Raw genomic sequence first — 20,917 nt, forward strand, 5'->3', positions numbered from 1 at the left:
CTGGGCCTCCTTGGCTGAAGTAGTAAGGTCAAGTTGATGAAGCAGTTTGTTAGCCAGCCTCAGACCAATAAGCGCCAGTGCTTTGTCATTCTGCTCATCCCTAGGTGAGAGTGGTGCTGATGAGTCTTCACCACGAGGACGAGGCTCCATAGTATCAAACTGAGGTAGCAAAGACAGCAAGCTGAAATGGATAACCAGCAAATGAAGAGGCTGGTCTAGGACTATGAAATGGATCAGCAGCTAAAGAAATGCTTGAATAAACGTGTCCAACGGCTGGTGGATAACCTCGGAGGCTTCAAAATGCAAACCCTAATGAAATAGGATTAAGAATACGCCTCGAAATGCAGAACTGAGTGAGCCCAAATCAAAGAGCAGTAAGGATAAGCCCCGAAGTGCAGAAATGAACCAAGAGATGAGCACTTGTGAGTGTATAAAGAACTCGAAGTGCTGCAGCAAATCCGAAATCCTTAAAGAGGTAGCTGTAGGGGCACCAAGTGCAAAGGTAGGTCCAGCAAGACAGCTCTCTCTAGAATAACACCGAATGTTGTAGCAGGCCTGCAGAATGAAAAGTGACTGTTGTCGATGAGCTGGCAGCCACAGCCCCAAAAATACTGCTGTTGTAGGCGGTTCTGTAGCAGCACTCTCAGAACAGCTCAGAAATGCAACAGCAGCCTCAAAACAGGTCGAAAAAGCCTTCAAAAGCCTTGAAATTCTGCAAACAATGTGTGCAGGTAGTCGGCTCTGCTGCAGCGGCAATGTGAAGCAGTTTTGGGCGTAGAAAACCTTCACGCACTGTAGGTACCTCCAAGAAAACGCACTGGCCAGCAGGGAACAGGTTGCCTAGTGCTCCAAGAGAGCTTGAATAGAGGCTGCTGGCTGTAAGGTCAGAAACGAATGGAAAATGGCTGCAAGGAGAGGCAGCTAGAGGCAGAGTTGTGACGGGAGATACAGACAACTAGAGGCGGCTGCAAGAAGGTGAGTTGAGCAGAGTTAGAGTTAGGGAAGGAAGATCATGATGTGGCAAAGTGCCATGCTAGAAACATGGTGAGACAGAGAGAGAGAGAGAGAGAGGCTAGGGAGTGAAGAAGTGACACACAAATGTGGAAACCATGAAGGCTTTCATTCATTCATCTTCATCACTAAATGAGACAAGTGAAGTACAAGCCTTATATAGGCTACACACTCACACACTTGCACCAAGCGCATATGGGATAAGTCCCATAGTGACACGTGGCACTCACATAGGAACTAGTACTAGATCTCCTAGTACTACACAGCAACACAACACATCTCACACACTCTTTGGCTATGATATCTCCAACACTGGCTCTCTAGCTTGGCCAACGAGGCATGCCCTCTGCTCAAGCGAGCCTGCATCACCGGTCTCATTGTGAAAATAGGTCTGGAGAAGATAACCCCCAAGTATGTGTATGACGAGACAATCTCGACCGGTGACTCATCAAAGGTAAATTGCTTCCAATGCATAGCGACCCAAGATGTATTGAAGATCATGACCTTGGTTTTACCCAGGTTGACCTTCAAATCATGCAACTCAAAAAAGGAATGTAGCAGGTCTATGTGCCTCTGGAGGCCCTCTGTTGAGGATGATAAAAGTACCACATCATCTGCATATAGCTTCATCACAACATGCTTAACACCCCTCTTAGTGAAGAGAGTAGAGAAAGTGGGACGAGGTGTATGTGAGAGGTCAAGAGCTGGCTGATTTGGAATGTCATATAGTGTGTGTGCATACCATACTTTAGTGTCAGTGACGGGTGAAGGGGACTGTTGCTCTAGACATCTCCGCCAAAAGTCCTTGGAGTTGTTGCTAAACAAGGTGTTCAGTAATTCCTCCTCGTTTTCGGCAGATTAAATCATGTTTCTTCCTATAAACCAAGCGTCGATACTCACGTATCGTTTCAGGTTCGTTCAGAAGGTTGTGTTTGGTTTCGAATCTCAACTGACGGCGTAGAGTCTTACACTCAATCATCATACCAACTGTTACAGGGGACGGTCCCAAGTGGTGGTAGGCGAGTGGAGCGAGTAGTGTGAGGAAAGGCGCAAAGGGCGGCCTCGTGAAGTGAGCGGGTGATCAAAGCAACGTGATCCTCTAGTAAGGGTATGAAATCAATATATGTGAGAAGTGTATAAAGGCGTGCAGAGTACATAGGCAAGAGACTACGATCGAAAGGGGGTTGACACTGAGCAATTCATGCTACATTGTAATGTCAAGCACTATTTGAAGCTTTTTGCACTGTACGTTGAAAGGTTTCCAATGTTATATTTTCTCTAGAGATGGCAGAAGCACTACATGCATTACTAAAACTTTTTTTTGAGAATCTGCTTGGGGCCTTTTATAATCCTTCTGTCCATCCACATGGCAAATGTGATAGCTCCCCTTAACTCTTTTCATAGATTGGGAACTGTTTTGGTGTTCATCTAGCTTGTTTAGCGATATTGTGCAAGTGACAAAAACTGTGTATGACGACCTGATTAATTTGGCTGATCAGGAAATGACTCCTCTCAAAAGGAAGCTTGATGAATTTGGTGCTTTCCTATCGAAGGTAATGTAGACTTCAGGTGCATATTGCTGTTTGCAAAGACCATTGCCACTAATGTTTGTAGAAGTGGATTTGATGCGTTATACCTCGTCTTTACAAAAGAATCAGTTTTTGTTTCCTTTTGTTTCTTTCATCTCTTTTATGTTGCAATGCTAGATCCACAGAAGATGTTGTTTTACTTTTTAAGCATTTATGCCAACAAGGGATTATTTTGTATGCATTTTATTATCAGGCTCTAGATTATGAATATTTCGATTTCCAAAGAGTATCTTCCACAGATCAGTCAAGTTCTTTACCATGAAGTTATATATAAATTTCTTGAAACGTTGCGTTAAAACAGACCTTGTTGTTCTTTGTATCATTTTGAATGCCTTTGTAATGTAGTATTTTTTTTCCCTGCTCTGGTATCCTTACCTACCCTTTAAGGGACGTCATTCTAGTCAAGGGCAATCAGAATGTGCATATATCTTAAACTGACTTTCACAGGTTAACACCATATTGCAACCAAAGCTGTGAATCCATGATTTTTTAGTTCACTGTACCCCTCCTGAAAGGGGCAGTGCAACAGCCCTTTGATTTCGTAGTAGGAAGCGCATCTGAAAATGCAGTGATCCTTATCCTGCACCTCCTGTAAGTGACATTTGAACTGTATCCTTTGGTTTGAAGCGTAATCGCCCTGGTCTTTTCGGATTCTCAGTCTCCGTGAGAAAACTTAGGCTGACCAAAGGCAATCCTCAATGCATGTGGCAAATGTATCAGAAGGCACCAACTTTTTGTTTTTTGGGGGGGGGGGGGTTGAAATCCATCAAGCTTTATATTACAATGAGTAGTCCCCCAACAAGGGGCTGACAATTACAAGATCAGAAAATCTCATTATAAGATAAGAAAAGAGTATGATCTATCTGATGAGCACGCAGACAATCAAAGAAAGATTGCCTCAATGACACCTGAAAGAACGAAAACTTGGAGAAGTGGGATCTCAAAAGAGTCTATGATTACGGTCTTTGTAGAGAGTCCAGAGTCCCCAATAACCAACCCATGTGAAGAAGAGATCAAAGCCTTGCCGCTTTGGGTGGATTCTGAAAAGCCAAAAAAACTTTCTAAAGGAAGCTGTAGGAAAGCGAGCCCTCAGGAGCCCTCAGGCGTTGCTGCAGAATAAAGAAAGTTGTCAGGGCATTGCCAAAAAAGATTAGCCAAAGATTCGTGGGGAGCCTGACATTTGTGACAAATAGGAGGAGCAATATGTCTACGAGCCAATAGTTGACCAAATGGAATGATACCAAGCATCGCCCGCCACAAGAAAACTTGTTGACGATGAGGAACTTTGGAAGTCCAAAGTCGCCTTAATCTTTTTTGCCACCATCTGGCATCACGATGCATACACCAAATCTGATTTGCTCTATCTGAAATCCAAGGTGAAGGCATCAAAACCTGATGTGAGCCAACATTAAAGGACGAGTGAGCGAGCCCTGACAATGTAAAGCCCAATCTTCAAGACGATATTGAAGTTCAAGTCTTGGAATTGGCATGAAAGATTGAAGCATCTTTAAAGGTACTGCCATAAAGGTCGATAATGCAGACCCAAAACCATATTTTCTGAGTGCAAAAGGAAAAGATAGCAAGGTACCATAAGGTTGAAGAAATCATCAACAGTCTGGATCCCTTTAAAACTGATAAAATAAGAGCGTCGACTCTCTTGCAAGGCCAGTGAATGAGCAAACACTTTGGACCAATGCAAACTCCCAGCCCTTAGAGAATTACCATTCGTTGAATCACAATCTTGCCTTTTATTGAGAGAGAATCTCCTTCCAGTCCGAAAACATGCGGGAAACAAAGGGACAGCCCTTAACTTTGCCATCAATGTATCCAAACCGAAAATCCCACTGAGAAAGTTGCTAGTGGCCAAATGGATGAGTGGATAAGTATGAGAGCAAGTGACGCATCATAGCAGTCCAAGGCTGATTTCCTGCATAAATTTTAGCATAAATTCCAGCATTATCTTGCCTTTATGTGCTAAAATGTGTATATGTATATTCAGAATATTCAGACCACCATGCATTTTTGGTGAACAGAGGTATTGCATGAGAGCAATCTGATGCTCTTACGACCATGTTTTGACCACTAGAAGGTCTCCATAAGAGTAGACATAAAACATGAAATATCCTTCTTGGCAAACATCATCAATGGCAAAAAGAATTGTATGTAGGCAACCAAAATGGATTGAGTAATATGAAGTCAAGTGGCCAAGTAGATAATGTCGAATGTTCCAATTTCTTGTTAAACTTTTCAAGCACCCGATCCATTTGCTGGCGACGAGTAACCACCATCCCTAGGGATATCGAAGATGACCAACAATCTGAGTGGGAAAAACAATTTCTCCTGGCCACAAAACAGAATGCACCACCCAATCCTATTTGATCTAGAGAGAGTATCCAACCTAAATCTTTGTCAACTTGATCCAAGTCCGAAAGTGTGTAGCTGCAAGAGATTTGATCAGATTGTAGTTCCTCTTGGACCTAAATATGTGAATAGTCAGGGCATCGAAGCTGTCCAACATTATGAAGTAATGGTCACTCAGGTCTATGTCTTAGCTGGCCTTAGGTATAGTACCCAATAAACAGTAATTTGTCATGGGTCCTTTTATTGTGATTGTGACCCAGGCACTCTAGTCTTAGAATGAGGCAGTCCCATGGTTAGGATATTGTTTAAAGAGTGTTCTCCAAGTACATATGGAAAAACTATCTTGACTGGTTCATTTTGTTATGTGAAATAGTCGTGTGAGTGAATGTCATGGAAGGGTTGAAGATGATCACAACCAGTTTTTCCAAGATTGATCTTTATGTCCATTTAGTCATGGTGGGAGGTGCTTTCTAAGGCCATTTGCAGAGGTTGAGATGAGAAGTTGTAAAGTAAGAGTGGCACCATTGTTTATGCCAAAGGGAGACCTTTCTCCTCTGAGAGCATCAATAAGGTTGTTGCATGAGGCTAGATAGAGCAAAGGTACCAAACCCTCTGTCCCAAAGAGCTGGTTGTATCCAATCCTCATGGAATACTAAAAGAGCAGTGGAGTGGAAGCTGGCCAAGAGCACTTCCCTAGATCCCAATCCAACTTAGCAAAAGATCTCCCCTGAAATATCCAAAGCCTCCACCTCTTGGCTCAGCTGGCAATTGTAGTATGGTATAGATCTAATGACCATACACTCCCCAGGTATCATATAACTCTCATCCTTTGCTAGTGTAAGACCTCTTGATCCGACAGCTGAGTGGTGTGTCTGTGAGGTGTGTCTGAGGTAAAGTATGAGAAAGGTGCTGATCCTCCTCTCACTCCTAAACATGTACCTGTGTCACTAAAACACCCAGACCATCTGAGCTCAATCTGAGGGCAGTGGGGATCAATAACGGTATCTCTCCAAGCCTGCGAATGGCTCTCATGATCTAGAGTCTAGTACCAACAACCTATAGAAGTGGCCCATATCTATGAGTGATGATCTGCTCTATGATCTCCTGACCTCCATAGAACCAATCACTAGTACTAGACAATATGAGAGTGGCATGGTGCCAATCCGGATCTGTGCTTATGACCAAGGGTGATTGTGTGATACTGCACCAGAGGATTATGAAAAAGTGGCTTCTTGGCTAACTTCTCCTGGGTGGATGGATTGATTAAATGAGAGTCGAGTGGAAAAGATCTCAATTTTAGACAAGTCTCATCACTATCGGAGAAGTGGGCTGACAATGATGTCCACCATGAAAATCAAGCTGACACTCCTTAACCATTGACCAACTATTCCTAGTGTGCATTGAAGAATACCATGAAACAAGAATTGCTTCCATGGCTGGTCCCCTGGAGTCAAGCCTTTAGCAAGAAGCTTGACCTGGAGCACACTGCTCTGAAGCTCTAGATCCAGATCCTCAGTACACCCTGTGATGTAGATTGATTTAGATGCTCGTTTGGGAGAGACTAAAATGAAATCATTTAGACTTCACAAGTAGTTGTAGCTTGAATCGAGAGATTTTGGACTACTTTTTTATTGGCCTTCTCCTTTAGTGCTAGCCTTCATTATAGCTGAGTTTGCCCTTCATCTCCGGATTGCCGACATAAACCTAGTATGAAGACTTTGAATAAACGGATGCTCAAGTATGTGTGGGTGTGTGGATTTGTATGTGTGAGAGCATATTTTTATAGTATGGTCTACTGTTGGGCGCTGATGACGTCAGTGGGGATGTCATAGTAGCTAGTCCCTGCTATGCGTGATGGAGTTTATGGTTTTAAACCTTATGAATGACTAGCATGAGATTGAAACTGCACTATGTTGTGTTTTAAGAGGATGAGTTTGGGAATGTTCTTGGATTCCATCTAGGGATATACTCTAGCTCGTGTCCACTGAGCCATCCCTTCCACTCCACAAGGAATTCGTGAGGAGCCTCTACACCTGTTGAAACACCAACAAGAGGCCACATATCACATGGTAGCCAGAAGTACCTGGTTAAGTGCTAGTGTTCTACCACCCAACGAACGCCTAACAATGCTTTAGTATTTCATATAACCCAGACTTGCAAGCCAAGATATCTAGTGGAAGTGTCTCTGGGAATGCAGGCGAAGCCTCTATGAACACCCCAACCTGGAGTATTCTGCGCACCATCTTCCCAAATATCTTTTGACTTATTCCAATTAAGAAGTCCTTCTGAGGCTAGGCAAAACCTGTCAATGGATATGTTTGTGGTAGTCGAATTGTGCCAGTCTACCTTAAATGTGACAAACGCGTCATCTACGAACTTAGTATATAGTAGCTCTTGCTTTTTCCTAATAGGAAGAGATATCCTAGCCTGCAAGAACTATCCCATAGCCTCATCTACAAAGAGGAAAAGATATGCAGCAAGGGGGCATCTTGCTGCCTAATCTGGATTGGTGGAATGCAGGGCTTCGTCCTCTACATAACACCATCCTAGTGGCCAACTGTGAGCATAAGGAGGATACCCATGAGATCCATCTGTCACTAAAACCAAGTCTTCTCATGGTGCCCTCGAGGAAACTCGTGTCAATGCAGTTGTACCCCCTGTCAAAATCTTGAAGTAGGACAACAATATTCTATTGACCCAATGTGTGGCCTCCCAAAACGTGGACATGTTGCCGAAGATGCAATGATCCTGACCAGTGATGTGTCTATGGCCATTGCGTCCCGTACATTCCATGAAATGCTGGACAATCTAGAGATAAGATGGATGTCAAGAGGTGCCAGTGGCATAGCAGATAACATAATGGACAGCCAGCAGTAATTATTGCTAGAGTGCCAAAAGTTGATAATTGCTTGGATAATACTTCACCCAACTAGATAAGATGGTGGTCCATTACATTAATACCATGGATGGAAGGTTAATGAGGCTAACAACCAATCACAAGCTGCTCTACTATCTTTCGATGAAACTATAGGTGTTTGCAGCTCTATGTTCTAGAGCTTTTTTTTGGTGAACAAATTACTGCTTGGACTGACTGTGCAATACTTGTAACCACCTTCTGTATCAAAGGTGTAACAGAAAACAAATCAGTTGCCTACAGCTCTGGCTACTCAATCTCTTCCCCTGCACCCGAAGTGTATGTGAGCACAACTGTAGCTTCAAATATACTCCTGGGTTGGGTAGATTTGCAGCAGGCTGCGTAGAGTATTGGTGTCAATCCAGATATGTTCAGCTTTCCCACAATCATTGAGAGAAAGTTCTGCTTTTGAATAGTGACAACTCAAGGACAAAGGAAAATACTTGCTGCTGCACACACTTCTAGAAGTTTGCACACAGCAGGTTGCCTTTGCTGTTTGTACTCTCAGTAGGCAATAGATGGCTGAGTTCTTAGCAGCGGTGGCAGCAGCAAAATCTGGTCATTTACTGGCGACCAAAATTCACTACCTTTCTCCCTTCGGAAATAAAGAAAGAGAAAGAAAGTTTATTAAAGTCTACTGAAACCGATGGGTCTATGAGACTGATAGAAAACATGATACAATGAACCAAAAGGGGTGGAGCTACTAAATGAGCATCCTAACCCATGCTAGAAAACTGTGTAGGACCTAGTCAATGTCATCATCTTCAATATCACCATAATCATAATCATAGTCCTGACTAACATCATCATCATCCTAGCAGATATAGCCTAACCTAGTACAACACACACACGGCGTGAGATGTCAAAGAAGACTTGATGACGAGTGAGCCTGTACAAGCATGAAGCCCGTGGTAGATCATTGTGTGTTGTTGGTGGATGTAGTCTGTCATGACCTCCTAGCAGCGGCTCTGCGTCTGACAAGCGCCACAGTGACCGTTGTGGTCATGCCCCGGGTCTGAACATGGATGAGATGTCAGCTAATGTGATCCGTGCATCTGTTCTCTGCCGAATGTGCCGCATCTTGGTCTCGAGATATGTGCCTCACCTGCTATTGGTGGTCAGCGGGCAGTATGCTCTAGCTGGAAGAACTCCGTGATCACCCTCTGAGAAGAGTCTGATAAAGCAGCCCGACCCTATCTTTGCGATGCGATGTGATGAGACGCTCTCTATGTCGTACTGCCTCATCAATGAAATCAGTGAGGCACTTTTGGTCTAGGTAGGAGAGAAGTTTAAAAGCGGCCCGAAGCCGTCTCTGAAAAGGCAGAGGTATCGTCCATGGATCTCATAGTAAACCGGGCAATGGAAGGTGAAGTGCTCCTCTGATTCAATCTCATGTCAGTCGGTCAGATAGTGTGCAAGTACGACTCTCCCTAGGTATTGTGAAATATGAAGTCCTCAATTGAACTTGTGAGTAGCACTCGACAAGCAATGAGCCTCAGCCTACAAACAAAAGCTCCTCATCCCATTGTCACTTGTCTAGACTCGCAAGCTTGCTGTCAGGGCAAGAAGGGTGTGAAATAGTGGGGCCTGCAGCACACTGGAAAAAGGAGGGACAGAAATGGTGCACTGTCAACAGCTTGAATACAACTTGCAGCACACTGGAGATGAGTGCATTTGCCCAGGAAAGTTGCACGCAGGGGGGGCAGCAGAGGCGCACTGCTAACAGCAGCAAGGACCCAGGAAAGGGGCGCACAAACTAATAACAGCATGCTCTTCTGACGGGTACTCTTCATAAAGTATCTTCAATGGGAATCAGGTGAGTGGGAGTGGGTTGTAGCAAATAACCACTTATAGGGTCTTCCTTTCTTTAACTTCACCGTCAATAATGCCATAAAAATATTCAGGTTGCTGCCAGATATCGGAGACCTTCCAGAGCTCACGATTGGGAGAGCTTTCAGATCACCTTGGAGATACAGAGATAATTTTGGAGGCGGCTCTAGAAATTCCTCAAGAACAGAAAGTCACTCTTCTTCTAGCTTTCTAGTCATGGAGAGATTGTAAATCGATGGAGGAGTATTTTGGGAGCTGATACCTCTTGTCGACGGTTCTTATCAGCCAAGGAGTCTATCCACCACTGCCTTTTCGAGTGCAGAGAGGCCATGATCATTTGGATCGGCATAACAGAACTTATGGGAAGTTTTTCATCCTCAACTTTGTTCATTACTTCGGGTTCCATTGCTTCTGGGCGCCAGGTGTTTTATGAGAATCAGGACTCCTCTTGGGATACCATGGCTCAGCACCATTTGTACAATCTGTTTTGTTTCTTTCATACTTAACAGAAGCCTATTTCAAGTATCTTAATAAAATAAATGTGTATCAGTGCAATTTTTCCATAAACAGGGCTGTACTTCAAACAAAGGCTTATCTAGGTTGAAAAATTCACACATGAAATTTATTATTCGTTTTTCAGTCAATTGTCTACAATTTATGCACAATTGTATCCGATTAATGAACATGAATGAAAGCCACCTGTTTGGGAGGCTCAACACAAGCAACTTGCACATTGTGCCTGCACAATCTTCCTTGGAATCAGTGCTAAGTACTAGAAAAGTGTACACTTGTGAAAATTGCCTTCCTTTTGCAATGATTTTTTGCCTTAATATCTAGAAATTAACATGGGAAATTCAGATTCTGTTGGGATTTACCTCAACTCTACAAATTCGTGGTTTCTAGAGGGGAATCACATATTAGTAAAAAAACTTAATGGAAATTTTCACAGCTGGTATGCAAAACTACTTTCTATCAGCTGTCGTACAATGTTGAGAGTTCAAAGGAAGTAGTTACATACAAGGGAAAGAAGGAAATAGAAAGGGGCAGCATATAAAGTGTGTGAAAGAAGGTCACACACACAATTAGCCTCATCCTCTTTCAGTCTATTGTGGGTTTGGTGTGATGAGGCATGCCAATTGATTTTAACTGGTCCTTTGTAAGTGATGTCATATTTAGGAAAAAATCGATCATTGGTCTTCAAATTGCATCTAGTACTTGTAAACTGAGCATGTGTTTGTGCGCACATTAAATATCGGTGTGGAGGTACAGTGTGTAAGTAGTTATGTATCTTTGCTAGGTGGCATGTTACTGCTTCACTAGGTTTCTTTTAGATTGGAGCTATATTCCCAATTTGGTCTTTACCAACTGAATTGTACTTAATTACTGGATCCCATATGCTTGGAGATGAAGGGAATTGATACCTTTGAAACTAATTTTATTCATTCTATTCTCATTGGTACTGAGGTTTGGATCACAATTACCATTGTTGATTTGTTTTAAACATACACAACGTGCTGCAGGTCATTGCAGTGATCTGTGTCTTGGTGTGGGTTGTTAATATTGGCCACTTCCGTGATGTAGCACACGGAGGAGTACTAGGTGGTGCCATTCATTATTTCAAGGTGAGTCATAATTCTTGCCCCTCAATTACAAGTTGCTACTTCTATTGTAGTAATGGGAATGTGAGCTATTTTGCAGCTTTGAAAACTAGTGATAATAGCTAAGATGTAAGTTGAACCTAATCTGACCAACTGCAAACCTGTGAAGGGTCGTGTGTAGCCTTGAGGTTCAGTCCGATTTTTGTTTCTATCAATATGGCACAGAGAGTGTGTTATAATAGGCTTGGTGCTTGTTAAATAAAGAACGGTGTAAAAGGAAGAATGAATTGAACTTCGTGTTGAGATCTTAGTATTGATCTGAATTTGTTTGTATTAGTTAGGCTATGAGTCTCCATCATGAAAGGGTTGTTGTTGTAGACTGAGAAGGCTTTGAGGAAAAGGGTACACGTGGTAGAGCTAGTTGCATAATTTTAAAGAAGTAAAGATTGACTGCATCAGTTTGCCGAGTTTGTGCACCATCTTCATCCCACTCCCAAGATAGATTTTTGCATCAGTTGTGCTAAGTCTGGTCCCCATCCTCATCCCCCCTTCCCTCACAGCCCTTGATACTGTCACTTCTTCTCAGTACCTTTTGGCAGGAAAGTAAATGAGTTTAAGTTGCTTGTTTAATGCTGTTCTTGTTCTTGCTGCATTTTAATGACTAGGATGCCTTTGTTGCAGATAGCAGTAGCTCTTGCAGTTGCTGCAATACCAGAAGGGCTCCCTGCAGTAGTTACAACGTAAGATTCGTTTTGCAATTCTATCGATCTTGTTTATATCTAAGTAGTATCAAGGTAATGTTTTGGTCTTTCAAAGCAGTATTTTCTTAAGTATCATATGTAGGGCCAAGGGTGATCAGTGTATAAGGTAGAGTTGCATCTCGCCTTTATACTTCTTGGAAGAATGCATGCTGTCTGATTTCATCGTTGCAAAGGATTTCAGGACAGGTCAATTGTAATGCAATTATCGAGAGAGTTTTAAAATGCTATTGCATTCAGATTAGTTCATTGATTCAGTTGCTGAGAATGTTGTGCGCTTGTGTTGCATTTACTGGTATTTAGATGCTTGGCACTTGGTACCAAAAGGATGGCGAAGCTGAATGCTATTGTGCGCTCTTTGCCATCAGTTGAGACTTTGGGATGTACTACAGTCATTTGTAGTGACAAAACAGGCACCTTAACTACAAATATGATGTCTGTCTCAAAGGTAATTTGAATGTCATGGTCATAATATTTAATGTTAAAATTATTGTCTCTTAGTGAATTGTGCCTTTGAGCCAAGACATGGCTTGTGCTCGCCTACATTGTTCTTTGATGGAGCATGGCTAATAATATCAAAATGCTAGTGGATTTCATGGCCTACCCGATAGCTTAATATCACATGTAAGTGAAGCAAGCATTCTTTTCTCCACACCATCCTTGTGTCAATATCATGTCGTCTGTTAGCATTTTAAAAGAAATTAACTTGCCTCCCTACTTGGTGGCTTGGGTTTAAAGAGACGTCTATTAAGTATTTAAAAAAAGAGACTTCTATCAAGTTTTGCTTCCTTTTTTTTTTTTTTTCAAAAAGAGACTTCTATTATGTATTAAAGAAAAACCGTTAGAGCAAGCTCCATACGGGATACATCATGCAATGCACGAAAAGCTCAAGAGCCAAAAAGAAAGGATTGAGGCTGATAGTGCCATCTCAATCCGGTAGAAACCTCCGAGAAAAAGGGAGAACCTCTTCAAACTCGAAGAAATATAGTCCTTCTAGAAGAGGCTGCCCGTGAAGGGCCCTGCATGCTAGCCCATATGGCTATCAAAGTGTGAACCGTGTCAGACCAAATACCCGTGAACACCTGTAATGGGTGTATCTGGGTGCCATCCAAGGCCTCAGTACATCTGGCTCTCCAAATGTGCCAAGAGGAAATGCTAGCCAAATCTCCCAAGAGGTGTCCACTGAAACATGAGAAGCTCTGAAGGGAGTAAGTGGTACATCCTGTAGAGAGCAGGGCTCTATCACCTGCCGGCGGACCGAGAGTGCCCAAGAAGAAGGCTCACCCTCATAAAACACCTGGGGCCCGGTAAGAGAGAACCATGCGACCGAGCCCCAAGTCATGAAGAAAGGGGAAGTGTGAAAGATGCCGAGTATCCGAGCAACCCCTTTCCAAACAGTCCTCGCTTGACTGCAGTCCCAAAGGCAATGTCGCACTGTGCAGAATGGCATCGAGGACAAGTGGGATCAATCCCAAATCGTGATCTCCACAAATTCACTGCAATCCCTCCATGAATAGAAAGCCAAAAGAAAAGAGTGATCTTTCTATTTTGAGGGATTTCCAGAGCCTCCTCCAAAAATTTCTACTCAAGTCTGCGGTGATGAAGAAGCTTTCCCAATGGGGGGCTCTGGAGGAAATCCAACCCCTACTGTTCAGCTGAAACCTCCTGGCATTACCAACTGTGAAACGAAAGAAGGGAATCCCCCTCTCTCGGTGCCCATGATCTATCCATTCCCACTCTCCTGGGTCCCACTGCAAGCACCTGATAGGTGCACCTCCATATAACCACAACCTCCAGGATCCCAAGGCCAAGAGCAGAGGGTCAGGGTCTAAGTACCACTACAAGCTCGCTCCAAGGTGTCCACAAAACCAGCAATCCTGACAGGCTGAAAGGCAACCTCAAGAAGAATGCCATCCTTGGATGTAGAAAGTAAACCTCCATCCCCAACATCAAAGACCAGTGCGTCTTCCCCGAGACCTCGGAGAGCGATCACTTGTAAAGGAACTGATGTCCTCGAAAAAGCCCCCATCCAAGTGGTGGAAGTAATAGGCAGCTCAGCTGTCCATTCCACCGGGATGGCTGCATCTATCTGCTGAATCCTGCGTGCTACCCCTCTGAGGTGACTCACAGACTGCAGTCTCTGATCCACAGGTAGCGTGATAAAAGATTTTCAAGTGCCTACTGTGTAGGCAGGGCCTCTCTCCCATTTAGACCACTACATGTAATGGGAAGTGCCCAGTGGTCTAGCATGCTCGTCAAGAATACTATCATTCCAAATGATCGGCTGCCTATCAATCTCTTTGACGGTAGAAGGTGGAATCCTTCGAAGAGTGTTCCTCAAGCTCCCCCAAGCTTTCAGGATGGCAGTCATGAGAGGAGAGGCAGGAGATCTGAGAGGGGCTGATGTGAAAATCCATCGAGGGCTGACCACCCAATCATCTCCCAAGGTTGGTGTGCAAGCCTGAATGCGTCCAAAAAAGAAATCCTTCCAAGGTTCCTGCCCAGGCATGAGTCCCCTCACCACCACCTTACAAAGCAAAGCCCTACACTGCAAGTCCAGGTCAATCACATTAAGGCCCCCTTCACATGTATGGAGAATAATAGTCTCCCAGGCCACCCTTGTTGCAACATCTACTGTGCCATCAAGTCCACTCCATAAAAAATTCCTGACTAGTCTGATGAGCTGAGTGATGCAATCCCTAGACCGGCACCAGCAAGAACACACGAACCAGGAGGTTGCCAAGAGAACTTGGTTCACTACCACAACTCTAGATGCAAGGTCGAGTTTGGCAGAGCTTCAGAAAAGGAGCTTTTTCCTTATACTTTCTAGTACTGGGGCAAACTGCTATGCTGGAGAGATGTCCAATCCTACCTAGCATCCCAAATACCTGATAGGAACACCCCTCTGAATCTAAGAAAAACCGATGTCAACTCCCTAGCCTGGAGTGTCCTCATCACTGATCCAAAAGCCAAAGGATTTATGCCAGTTAATGTGTGCCCGTGCAGCTGAGCAAAAAATATCCAAGGTGTCCGGAAAGAATCAAGTGACTGCAAGGAGGCTTGAATAAAAATAGCAGTGTCATCAGCCAACTCACAGTCAAAAAGCTCCTGCTCCTGTCTCAAGGGCAGTCTCAGCCCAAAAAGCTCAGTCTGAGATCTAAGGAAGATACTCATAGCTTCTGCCACAAAAAGAAAGAGGAAGGGGGCTAAAGGGCATCCCTGACGAACTGATCTGGAAATCTAAAACCTGTCACCCCTTACCCCTCCAATCAAAACCTGGCTGTGGGCTGATCTGTAAAGGGAGGCCACCCCTCTGATCCAAGCATTTGAAAATCCAAACCGTAGAAGAGTGCCCTCAAGAAAACCCCAATCTACTCTGTCATAGGCTTTCTCGAAGTCCAAGAGTAAAACTGCTAGCCTCTGTCCACTGTGCATAGCCCACTCTGTGGCTTCCCAAAAGGAAAAGATATTATCAAAAATGCTCCTACCATGCACAAAGCCTGTCTGAGTATCATGGATGAGATCTGGAAGAAGGGGCTGTAGTCGGAGGGTGATCGCCTTGGCAAGGATTTTGTAAAGAGTGCCCAAAAGAGTGATGGGTCTCCAATGGGATACAAAATTCCTGTTGCCACCTTTCGGGATAAGGTGAATGAGTCCCTCGGTCAGTGAGTCAGGCATCTCGCCCGAGTCCCAAATGCCCTGCAGGGCTGAAGTCATATGATCACCTATCATATCCCAAAAGGCTATAAAAAAAAGAGGGAGTAAGACCATCAAAACCAGGGCACTTGCCCTTATGAAGGGCATAAAGAGCAGTCTTGAATTCGGTGTTGGTAAAGCGTGCATCATGTGAGCATAACATCTCTGGGGTGACCAGCACATGTAAACTCTGCCAAACTTCATCTCTAGCCACCTCTCTGGCCTGTGAGTTCGGATCTGTGGAAAGAAGGGAGGCATACAAATCTGTCGCTAAATGCATGACGGTCTCCGGATGGGACTGCAAAACGCTGTCAAAGTCAATAAGCTGCCTGACACTCTCTCTACTATGTCTGGGGCCAAGTGTAGAGAAAAGGTGTTTATTGACTCTCCCTCCCATCTGTATCCAAAAGGACTCCCGTGCATGGAAGGCATACTCTACTCTCTGATCAAGCAAGGTCTGCAAGTGAGCCCTTGCCGCAGCAAGGCGCTCCTGTATCCAGGCATCTGAAGGTCATTTCTGCTCCTCCCTCTGAAGGGCTGCCAACTGCCGGCGGATACCGATCTCTTGCCTAAGTATCTCACCACGCCGAGCACTAGCAACTGAGTGATAGAAGTCGCTGATACTGTCAAGTGTTGTGGCCACATGTGAAGGACCGGCCACCCCCATATGAGAAACCCAGATCTCCAACACTGCCTCTGTGAGAGTCTCATCCGTGTATAAGGCGTCTGTGATCCTAATACTGTGAGACCGTCCTCTCAGATGAGGCTCTGAAATGGACAAAATTACCAGAAAATGGTCTGAAGTGGAAACACCGGGTGCAATGCAAACTGTCCCCCCTCTATCAAGAGCCCAGTCACCCACATAGAATGTGTCAATCCGAGCATGGATAGGCATCTACACCCTATGGTTCGACCATGAAAACAAAAGTGACTAAGACTGAACAAGAAATGCATCATCTGACCAAACATCTCTGCCACTGAACCTGAACAAGAAGGCATCCCAGGCTGCTCTCTCAAGGGAGTGGATACCACCTTCTCTACCCCCTTTCTTATCCGAAGGTGCCTCAACCATGTTGAAGTCACCTCCAATAATCCATGAATCCACAAAGTCAGCCCATGAGAGCAACTCTTTCCAAAACAAAACACGGTCCCCTCTATTGTTCGGAGCATAAAGGTTGAGGAAACCAACCTCACATCTGTCAATCAGAAGTAAAACCCACTGGGCCCTGGAGGGGGTTATGGTACCGTGTCCAATGACCAAAGGGAGAACAGAGTCTGAAATAGAAATGCATGTACCTCCTCTGGTTCCCAAGGCTAGAAGCCAAAAAGTCCGGCCTGAGAGCAGCTTACCTAACTTGGAGCAATCTCTGATATCCAGTTTGTGTTCCTGAAGAAAAAGAATGTCTAGGGAACCACCTGAAACACCTGGATGGAGCTGATTCTTGATCAGCTGTCTGCGATGGCGATGAGGGATGCCGCCCAATCCTTGTATATTCCAATTGGCTATCCTCATCGGCGCGAGGAAGTGGGTTGGAATACCTTACCCGACCTGGTGGCGGAAACAGAAGCCTCTACCGGAGCAAACCTCCTGCCATACACACGAGGTCCGAGGGGAGGAAAGTCCACAGGTGAGAGAGAGAAGGATCTCTCAACAGGGAAGCCGATAACTGGCTCTCCAAAAGTAGAGGGTACAAAATCAACATCTGGGAGGTTAGAGAGGTCCTCCAAAGCAGAAAAAGAGTTTCGCTGAGCCAGTCTTGGGGAGGGGGTACGAAGGATTCCTACCGAAGTAGGAAGAGAATGTAAAACCCCCTTCCCTCTGTCCAAAGAGAGAGGCACCTGTATTGGATCCTGATCAAAAAGTGGGTAGACGAGGTGCCAACAACCTGCGCTGCTGAGGAAGGTACAGCCTGATCCAAGGGTGGAGTCGAACAAGGCTCCTGAACAGTAGTCTCCTCTTGAGGCTCCAAGGGGGTAGCCTCCGAAGAGGTGGAGGAGTGAACTAGAGTAGAGGGCCTAGCCGCGATCGGAACCCACTGTGGGCGAGAGGTGGCGCGGGGTGCCGAAGGGACTCGAGTAGCCCTAGGAGAGGGGGGAGCCCGTGTCTGAGGCCGTGTCTGTGGAGCGGTATGTCCTGCTCCAGCTCTCTGTCGTAAGCTAGTACGAGCTAGTTGCTTTGTGGGCCTCTTTTTCTTCTTTGGGCAATCTCTGGCGAAGTGCCCCGAGGATCTGCAAATCCTGCACTGGTCCTGCCGACCTGCAACCTCAAATCTCTGGCTGAAGAAAGACCCATCGGGTCGCTGTAGCATGATGTGGTCATCTGAAATATTGGGGTCCTGAACAATGACCCTAATCTTGGGAACCCCGTCCATCCTGACCGCCTCAGCAGCCGAAGAGGGCTCGCCAGGGAGAGGGGGGATCTCTGCCACCACACCAAACCTCTCGCCAATAACTGAAAGAAGCCGGTGATAAACTGAGGGAAGACCAGGGAACCTGATGAAAACAGAAGCTCCCTACTTGTCCTCTTCAACTGGGTCAAATCCCAGTTGGAAAGGAAACAAGAAGATCCTCCTGTAGCCTAGAAGTAGAAACCCGGCCTGTAGCAGATCTCTTGTGACATCCGGGGAATCTAGGCACACTTGAAAGAAACCCCGTCCCAACAAACGAACATCCTTGAGGTGGGGGGCGAGGTCCTAAGGAAGCGCCAACAGCATCCAATCTCTAGCTTGTAACCTGGAGGGGTGTGAGGCATGAATGCGTGCGAAGAGAGTCGTGGAACACTCATGTTCAAAATCCTTTTGCAACTGCTGTGGCTCGTCTTTTGAAAAAGTGACAGTTCTCGCGGCCGGTGTGAGCGGAGACGGATTGACTGAATGGGAACCCATTCGTCAATCGAGGTGTATTGGCCGATTCAAACATAAAAAATAAAAACTCTGTCCACTTTCCTAAATCCCAGGAGACCCCTATAGGAGAATAGGGGTAATCCAGAAGAAGGAGAGGGTGATGAAGAAGGGAGGAGGGAAGAGGAGGGGAAGATAGGGGAGAGGAGGAGTGGAGGAGAGGGGGAGAAGAGGAGTAGAGGAGAGGGGAAGGAGAGGGGAGGAGAAGCAGCAGCAGGCTGCAGTGGGGGGAAAGCAGCAGCAGGAGCGGGGGGGAAGCAGCAGGCTGCAGTGGGGGGAGAGCAGCAGGCTGCAGCGCAGGGCAGCAGCGGGCGCGGGGGGGGAGGAGGCTGCAGCGCAGGGGGGGGAGGCTGCAGCGCGGGGGAAGGGGCAGTGCGGGGGAGAGGGCAGGTAGGAGGGGCAGCGAGGAGGGAAGGGAGGGGGCAAGCAGCAGGGAGCGGGGAGAGAGGCAGCAGGGAGCGGGGAGAGGAGCAGCAGCAGGAGGGAAGGGAGGGGGCAGCGAGGGGGGGAGCAGGAGGAGCAGCAGGGAGCGGGGGAGCAGCAGCAGCAGGGAGCGAGGAGAGCAGTGAGGAGGGGAGCAGGAGGAGCGGGGAGCAGCAGCAGTTGTCCCAGCAATCTTTTTTTGATTGCTTGCCAGGTTTTGCATTTTAACTCCTGAGCAAATGGCATTGCAAATCAGTTTTAAGATCTGTGTTAGAGACAGCATATGGCATTGCTAATTGGTGTTGAGATATTGAGACTTGTATTGGAGACATCATCTGTATCGTGGAGATGTGGGGGACAATATCTTGTATTTTGCAGTGTGCCTTGCAGAAGTTTGGCTTTGATGGTGAAATGTAAGGAAAGTTGACATCTCTAATGTTTGGAATACATAATTGCTGACTTCCTACATTTTAAAACTTTGAACATACTGAGTTTGGAATTTTGTCATGGGACAGTGGGTCGTGTTTTGTTATGATTCTTCCTCTACTAGTAACAGTCAGGAACACAAATGAATGAGTGAAATCTTTACAGAAGCATGATTCTGTATCAAACCACACAGCCTTCCTCCCCTGTCCTAGAAGTAGAAAGGAAAGCTGGGTGATGGCCAATTATGCTTGACCTGTTTTATCAAATTTTGAAGAATGACCTATGTTAAAATAGCAGTACCTCAGCAGACCAGTTTCTTTGGCTGACAGTATTAAAGTGAGACCTGGAAGGTTGGCAACTTTGCTATTACTCAAGGATGGCAGTATCGAGCCTCTTGGAGCATCAAATATCAAGGATTATGCCTGTAATGCAATCTGCATGTGCTTAGATCCTGCAATGGTCTGTTTGAGAGGAAATTTTGTTTCATAGTTGCTGCGATGGGTATGTTAAAGTTAGTTTTGGCAGATCCATGCTTAGACATCTCATGCATGAACATTGTGAGGTGTTGATATTGTAGTAATCTACATTTTGTCCCTGGTCTGCTCTTTCTTATTTTCTTCTTTGTTTCTTCCTTTCTTCTATCGAGGTTTCAGTTGTTTGGGTTGGTATATCAAAACTTAGAAAGTGCTGGGTTGACCCAAGAGATTCTGGAATCTTTTGAAATCCAGATGGCAGGTACTGATGAGAACGTAAGTGTAGCTTTGCTTACTAAGTTTTGGTTTTCTCATTTCCTCATAATTTTGTTTAAATCGCTTACAAAATCCCTTCTTTCCTTTGTTCTTCTGCCTGTTTCATAAAAAATTTAATTTATAAGATTGGCATATTCTAGCCTATGAAGGTATATAAGTATATTGGCAGACCTCTTAACACATGAGGCATGTACAGGTAAAATGCTCTTTAGACTCCACATCTTCTGTTTGACAAAATTCGGAATATTCTTTTAAAACACAGTAACAATATGTTTTATTCAACACAGAAAAGTCCAACCAGGGCAAAATAGGTTTTGTTTTTTCCTGGACCAAATGCTGGGTTTCCAGGACAGTGCTAAACATCACTCAGCCAACTTAAGGGAGAAAAGTAAGGCTTGATAGAACAAGGACCTTGGCCCCTAACCTGGCAAGGAAGAAAGAAATAAATAAAGTTTATTAAAGTCTTCGGAAGACTGATGGGTCTATGAGACTGTGAAAAAACCTGATACAATGAGTTGTGGTAGTGGAGCTACTAAACAAGCATCCACACCAATGCAAAATGCAAAAAACGCAAAATGGCAGTACTAAGTCCTAAGTACAACAACATAGTCATGTCGATAGTCAACTATATATCAATCTCAGCATCATCATCATAATCATCA

General features: G+C 45.0%; 1 protein-coding gene across 2 annotated transcripts in view; it reads left to right on the forward strand.

Moving 5' to 3' along the window:
- The window catches only part of ECA3 (endoplasmic reticulum-type calcium-transporting ATPase 3), a 204,977-nt gene that overhangs the window by 123,447 nt on the left and 60,613 nt on the right, over positions 1-20,917 (forward strand). For both annotated transcript variants that reach the window (XM_087378846.1, XM_087378844.1), the window contains 4 exons: positions 2,511-2,564; positions 11,226-11,327; positions 11,985-12,043; positions 12,365-12,509. In XM_087378846.1, coding sequence (XP_087234972.1) covers positions 2,511-2,564; positions 11,226-11,327; positions 11,985-12,043; positions 12,365-12,509 — 360 coding nt within the window. The remainder of the gene's footprint in view (positions 1-2,510; positions 2,565-11,225; positions 11,328-11,984; positions 12,044-12,364; positions 12,510-20,917) is intronic.

Source organism: Dipteris shenzhenensis, chromosome 9 (genome assembly GCF_047967505.1).
Source record: "Dipteris shenzhenensis isolate YYH24624 ecotype China chromosome 9, Dip_SZ_1.0, whole genome shotgun sequence".
Taxonomy (NCBI): Eukaryota; Viridiplantae; Streptophyta; class Polypodiopsida; order Gleicheniales; family Dipteridaceae; genus Dipteris; species Dipteris shenzhenensis.